Source organism: Culicoides brevitarsis, chromosome 1 (genome assembly GCF_036172545.1).
Source record: "Culicoides brevitarsis isolate CSIRO-B50_1 chromosome 1, AGI_CSIRO_Cbre_v1, whole genome shotgun sequence".
Lineage (NCBI taxonomy): Eukaryota > Metazoa > Arthropoda > Insecta > Diptera > Ceratopogonidae > Culicoides > Culicoides brevitarsis.
The window spans coordinates 12,002,643-12,009,460 of NC_087085.1; the positions used below are offsets into that span (position 1 = coordinate 12,002,643).

At 27.8% G+C, this 6,818-nt stretch overlaps 1 protein-coding gene across 2 annotated transcripts; it reads right to left on the minus strand.

Annotated features, from left to right (window-relative positions):
- Positions 1 to 352: 352 nt before the first annotated feature.
- LOC134837935 (SET domain-containing protein SmydA-8-like) lies at positions 353 to 6,394 on the minus strand. 2 transcript variants are annotated; one of them, XM_063853330.1, is made up of 8 exons: positions 6,069 to 6,394; positions 4,595 to 4,854; positions 4,346 to 4,436; positions 4,208 to 4,282; positions 3,770 to 4,149; positions 1,770 to 2,176; positions 1,346 to 1,684; positions 353 to 929 (listed from the first exon to the last, which is right to left on the minus strand). In XM_063853330.1, the coding sequence occupies exons 2-8, from the start codon at positions 4,657 to 4,659 to the stop codon at positions 685 to 687; spliced, it is 1,602 nt and encodes a 533-aa protein (XP_063709400.1). In that variant the 5' UTR covers positions 4,660 to 4,854; positions 6,069 to 6,394; the 3' UTR covers positions 353 to 684. The 2 variants fall into 2 exon arrangements, with proteins under 2 accessions (XP_063709400.1, XP_063709401.1); XM_063853331.1 differs by having other exon boundaries at positions 1,346 to 1,638; positions 1,742 to 2,176.
- Positions 6,395 to 6,818: the final 424 nt, after the last annotated feature.

The window sequence follows — 6,818 nt, forward strand, 5'->3', positions numbered from 1 at the left end:
TTTTTTTTCATCTAATTATGAGACAAAGTGGCGAGTTATTAATTACGTTCTCTTTCATATAAATCTGACATCAAAATCGAATAAAAAGGAAAAGCAAACAAACTTTATCATCGCAAGTCGAGGAGGCACGAATAATTTTTGTCACATTTATCTCATAAGTCTAATAACAAAATCTGGGGGCAATTTTGATGCTTTATTGCCTGATTTTGCCGAGACTAAAACAACAACAACACACACACGAAACAATTTTTATTACATCTTCTTAGGCGTTATTTATTTATTTAACCCTATTTTGTCACATAATTTATATACTGACTCACCCCGAATCTGTTATTTTTATTGCCTTGTCCGCTCCGTGTTGCTTTAAAAATGCGAGAAAGACAAAAATGTGCGTGAAAAAGTTTCCTCTCTGCACGGGGTCTTTTTTTATTGCGAAAAAAGCGACATGAATTATTGAATTTTGTCGGTGTGGGCTCCGGCATGTGTCAATGTGCGTGAAAATATGCGGTAATTCAATACATTGAACAATTTATTAGAACATTTGTTTGAGCTTGTTAGCTGTTTATTGCGTATTTCGAGGTAATTTTTATTTATTGATGAATAATTTATTTTTTTTCAGGTCTTTTTTGAGGGAAAAATGAAAAAAAAAATTAACAATAAATATCACACAAAAAAAATAATAATTTAAGCCATTTGGAGTAACATAATTTTCAGGGATTCCGCATTGATTTTCGCCTGTTTCAAAACTCTTCCTTCGGGCAGCACTGAAGGTTCGTGTTTCAAGTATTTGATTGCTTGCTCGGCATGATGATATGATTCTTCATAAGCTCCTTTGAAGTTTGGATTTTTCTTTGCTGCTCCGCGTCGTGCGATTTCTGCCAATGCTGAGTGAGCTTCAAAGTGTAAGACGCCCAAAAGACGTGATTCAGCTAAAAAAAAAAAATAATTTTTTAATAATTTTTTTTAAATTTAAATTTTTTATTAAATTTAAATTTTTAAAGATAAATTTTTAAAGAAAAAAAATAATTTTTATTTTTTTTTTAAATTTTTTTTATTTAATTTTTTTATTAAAAATAATAAAAAAAAATTTAAAGATTAAGATTTTATTAAAAAAAAAAAAAAAATTAATTAAATTTAAATATAAATTTTTTTTAATTCAATTTTTTTAAATATAATTTTTAAATTAATTTTTTTTAAAAAAATTTAATTTTTATTAAAATTTATTAAAAAAAAAAATTAATTAAATTTATTTAAAAAAAATAATTTTCATTAAAAAAATAATTTTTAATTAAATTTATTTTTAAAAAATTAATTTTTAATTTTTTTTTTTTGTAGAAAATCTTACCTGGCGCTAAATTACTGATCAATTCTATCAAATTTTTCGCAGTTTCAAGTTTCAGGAATAACTTGCTGTCCGTTATTCGTTGCATTTGTCCATTTTGCCCGATGACCTGTGCCAAGCTGATCCGTACTTCCGTCAATAAATAATGATTTTTCGACAATTTTTTCGAGTATTTCTCGATAAAATCGATGCACGTTTCGTCATTTGCCTTTCCGAGACGCGCCAAATCCGCCGTCGCTTCCGCCAAAATCTGCGCAACTTCCTTAAAGTCGTAAGACGCGCCGCATTTGCCGCACCTGTCATCAAATGAACCATTATTGGTCTTCATCATCCTCATATGCTCTAAAAAAAAGAGGCACAAAAAAAAAGCAAAAATGTTAGTAAAGCTCTGATATTAACCTCCAAGAATTTTTCCATTGATTCAAACTTTCTGGTAAGATGAGTCCGTCGCATGCCGCATTCCCGATGCACCGCAATGCACTGAAATTCGTGCCCAGTTCCGTGACATCTTCGCATCTTTCGCAGTTACACACGAAAAATTTCGTTTGTTTCAAATGTGCTTGACGGGCATTTGTGCCCCACATTGTATCCGAATAGCAGATACTGAGCCGTTCGCCCCGCTTAATGGGATTTGGGGCCCAGAAAATGATGTCGCCGTGTTTTGTAAAGGACTTTGCGACGTTATTGCGACATGAATGCTCGATTAGCGACGCGAGATTATAAACGGCAATGTGCCCGGGGACAGTTAAAGGCACTTCATGCCCATTTACTTGGAGGATACCAACAACTTTTAAAATCTCATCGGTACTCCAGCGCGACTCACATCGGAAAAATCTGAAAAAGAGCAAATCGTGGTACGTCAACATCGACAATTCACTGGAATTTCTCCCATTTAACATCTAGTTACGTATATTATTTACATTTTTCTACACTACGGGGGGAAAAGATAAATATTTATGAGTTGGCATTTGTGTCCAAACGCTTGTGCCAAATAAGCGTCAAATAAATTTTCAAGATCAAGTTCATGAACTCGCTTGAAAATTTTGTTTTGACAAGTTTCGGTCTGTGTGTTGTGTTGCTCCTATCTACCGGAAAAAATGTTTTTAAAGGGAAAAAAGTTAAAAACCAGGCAGCTACACCTAAAATGAGCAGTTTTGTGTGTATGGATTTTTACATACCTTGAACGTAACACAAAAAGAACAAAAAAATAAATAATTGTCATGCAAAAGTTGTAACAGAAAAGTGTTCTATTTAACTAAAAGTGCTGAAAAAGAAGTCAGAAGTCTATAAATGGATGCAAAAAGTTGTTGTTATAAAGCTAATGCTCATCCGAAAAAGTTTTTCCTGTGTAACTTTTCGCTCTTTTATTACTTTGCTCTCGTCGTTCTTCGTGTGTGCGAAATTCATGTGAAAAGGCAAAAGTCACATACATTGAAAATAAATCAAATTTTGTTTCGTCGTTGTGTCGTTTGTCTTGCTTCGGTACATAAACTTTCATTCGGTCAATTAATTTTCAATTAACACCTTGTTACTGGACGAGCATTAGCTTTGCAACGCAGAAGAAGAATAGAGGATGAAGAAGTAGGAAAATAAATTTCTAAAAAAATTTCTAAGTTAAAAAAATTAATTTATGGCAAGTGCGATTTGAGAAAAAAAATGTTTCACATTATTTTGGTCTTAAAATTTTATGAAATAATGAAAAATGATAATTTTGAGGAAAATATTATTTTTTTATTTAATTAATTTAATATTACTTATTTAATTAATTATTAATTTTTGATTAGCTTTTAGATAATTTTTAACAATAAAAAATTAAAAAAAATAATCAATTAAAATAAATAAAATTAAATTAAAAAAAAATTAATAAAATAAAAAATAAATTTGAAGAAAATATTAATTATTATTTTTTTTAATTTTTAAAATGATCAAATATTTAATAAAATAAAATTTTAGATTTTTTTTTACAATAAATTAATTAATCAATAAAATAAAAAATAATTTTGAAGCAAATATTATGTAATATTTTTAATTAAAAAAAAAAGATTAAATATTTAAAAATAAAATTTAGGCTTTTTGATTAGCTTTTGTATTATTTTTTTTTTAAATAAATTAAACATAAATTAAGATGAAAAATAAAAAAAAATTAAATAAAAAAATCAATTAAAATTAAAAAAAATAAAAAATACATCAATTTATTATTATTATTTTAATGACAAATACTTAAATATATTATTTTTTTCTTCAATTTAAGCAGTAAAACAAAATTCAGAAAAATTTAATTTTAATTATTTTTTTTAAAAATATATTTGAAAATTATCATTATTCATTATTCCTTCAAATAATTTAAAAAAAATAAGAAGAAAATAATGTGAAACAACTTTGTTTGAAGCTTTAATAAAAAAAAAAATCTCGCCAAAAAATATTTACCTCTTAATAAAATCCGCAATATGTTTCGAATCGAGCTCCCATTGTTCCGTCTCTTTGCGTTCCTTGTCGTGCGACTCAAGTTTCAGCAATTTTTCGTATTTTTCGGGTGCACTATCTCTTAACAAAAGTGCTCGAACAACGGCGAGACATTGATATGTTGGATGCGGCGCTTCAAAATACTTGAAAACTGAAACTTTTTCACCGCGAGCGACAGTCAGCTCACATTCTGCCTTGTGACCTGGAAGATCTTGACATTCGCGACGACAAACGAGCCAACCACATCTTTCACATTCCGTGTGACGTTTCTCTTCGATTTTTTGTAAGCATCCAACGCACACGGGAGGCGTTATTTGACTTGGACCGCAAACCAAAGGAGATTCCTAAAAATTTATTTTTATTTTAAATTTAAAAATTTTGATTAAAAAAATTTTTTTTTACTTTTAGAACAATTTCGCCTGCTTTGATATCCTTGCTCGCAACTAAATATCTGCCAAATTCGGGACTGGATTCGACCTGAAAAGAAAAATATTTTTTTTTAGTTGTATTTTTTTGTATTGTGCGAAGAATGGAACAAACCTTGAATGGATGACATGAATTTTTATGTCGACTCCAATCACTTTTTTGATGTTCAACACAGCAGTAAAACACTGATTGGCACGCTGAACATCTATTTACATGACATTTGTTGTGATTTTTTTTTGTGCAAAAAAAAAAAAAAATAAAATAAACAATCAGAAGCGTCGAGAGAGAAAGAAAACGAAGTTATTTCTGTTCCATACGGAAAATAAAAATAAATAAATAAAATAATTCAGATTCTTAAATCACCTTGTTTTTGTCTCTTTATCACAAATTGCACAATTTCCTGCGACGCGTTCGTTTTCCGATACCATTTTGCCTTCTTTTTTTGTTTTTCTTCTTATTCTTCTTGATTATTGTAATTTTTATTTTATCTATCTATCGATTGCTTTTTGATGCCTTTCTAGTTGAGTGAATTGATGCAACACAAAAAAACACGTGTTGGAGAAAAAGTTTAACAAAAAAACGTTTTTTTGCGCCTTCCTTTTTATTTCGTGTATCGTTGTTATCTGGAACAAATATATAACAAGTTGTTTCCACTTAGACACTTTTTCCTTTTCCGGACTAGCTTTCCGGATAATTTTTTTTTCTTTTTCTCTTTTTTTTTTGCTGTGTGACGACGAGGTGTTTGGTGAGAATGTGTGCTAGTTATTTACTTTGTTTTGTGTCTCTCGCTCTTTTGTTTGAAATAGATCGAGATATTTGATGTAAATGCGAGATATGGAGAGACAGTGGTCGACAAAGATCGATTAGTTGAGTTGATTTTTTTTATGATTTGTAATTTTTAATGTTATTATTTGGAAAAATTCTGTAGATTTTAGGATATAATTTGCTTTTGATAAAAATTTTATTCCAAGTTTTAATAAAAAATTTTAAAAAAATTAAAAAAAAAATTAAAATTAATAAAATTAAAAAAAAAATTAAATTAAAAAATAAAAATTTGTAGCTTAAATTAAAAAAATATTTTTTAATTTTATTAAATTAATTTTTTAATTTAATTTAAATTATTAAAAATTTTTTATTTAAAAAATCTCACTAATATTTAAAAGATTTTTAATTAAATTTATTTTTATATATTTTGCAAATTATAAATATTTTTTTCTGCTAAAACTCAAAAATTTTTAATTAATTTTTTTTTTAAATTTTTAATTAATTTTTTTTTTTTAAATTTTTAAATAATAAATATATAAATTTTTAATAATTTTTTTTTTAATATTTTTTTAATTTTATCGAATTAACTTAAAGAACAAATTTCATTTTTTAATTTTTTAAACTTAAAATTTGCATTAAATATTGTTTTTTTTAAATTAAATTAGCTTTTAATTCACTTTTAATTCAAAAATCTTCAGAAAAATTATGTTTTCGATAAAATTTACCCTTTTTAAATTTTTGTGAAATTTTTGCTCATCAAAAGAGTTTTTATAAAAAAATCTATTAAAAATTTGAGTTTTAAAGACAAATTTTGCTTGAAAACTTTTTATATTCAACTTGAAACAATTTTTTAAACTAAGCCGATCACTGTTTCTCCCTCCTATCTGCACGTTGTGTTCATGCTGTTGTTATAACTTATAAAAAAGCGATAATCTTCAGTGATTTTTCTTGTGTGAAAAATTTAAAAGAGCTCCTACTATCGATGTTACCATCAACATACATAAAAGTTTCCTCGGTACACGTCGATAGTCAAATAATAATATGCTCTTATCGATTTTTCTACTCTGCCTACCTCTTTTTTATCTGCACGAAGGTTATACGAACTAATAATAATGTTCCAACAACAGTCTCATTTATCTTTTATTATTGTTTTTCAGCTTATATAACGCTCGAAAGTGTTTCAAGTGATTTAAAATGCACAAATAGAGCACTCAATTTGCCCGTGTCTCGTCTTTCGATCTTTTTTTCTTTTCTTTTATTATTATTATATAAAATATGCACGCGGCACGTTGTGATTTTCTGACACAGTTTTTCTATTCTTTCGTTTTTTTTATTTATATTTTAACACATAAACAATGGGAAACTGCCGCACATGTGTGATTCCTTTGTAAAAGTTATTAAGACTGATGAGTAGTTTGTGTAATAATTTTATTTGAGGCACTGCCGACCCGATCGCTCGAGTGAGTGAATATATATCGTGTTGAACATGAATGAAGATGTAGAGAGAAAATTTTACGTGTGAGAGGTGTCGCCGCTGTTTGCTCATGTTGTATGCGGGAAATGTATTTGGTCACCGGTTTTTTAACTAAAAATAAATAAAAAGCAGTAAAAATTATTTTTTTTTTGTATAAAAAGAAAATTCTTGTTTTGGAAAAGTTTTTTTTTTGGTGTCGGAGCTGAAAGTGCACTTGAAGCCGAAATGTTAACAACAACCGGCAACACTCGAAATTTATCACATTGTTGTCGTTCTCGAGAAAAAGAAGCAAAAAAAAAAATTAAGACCTGAGAGAAAAAGAGTGAGTGTGTGTTAGGTGAGTGAATT

Excerpts from the sequence above, each read along its gene's own strand:
- LOC134837935 (XM_063853330.1), bottom strand. The coding sequence starts at position 4,659 with ATGGTATCGGAAAACGAACGCGTCGCAGGAAATTGTGCAATTTGTGAT. Across the intron at positions 2,177-3,769 it reads ATTGCGGATTTTATTAAGAG|ATTTTTCCGATGTGAGTCGC; the intron begins GTAAATATTTTT and ends GCTCTTTTTCAG. Across the intron at positions 930-1,345 it reads GATCAGTAATTTAGCGCCAG|CTGAATCACGTCTTTTGGGC; the intron begins GTAAGATTTTCT and ends TTTTTTTTTTAG.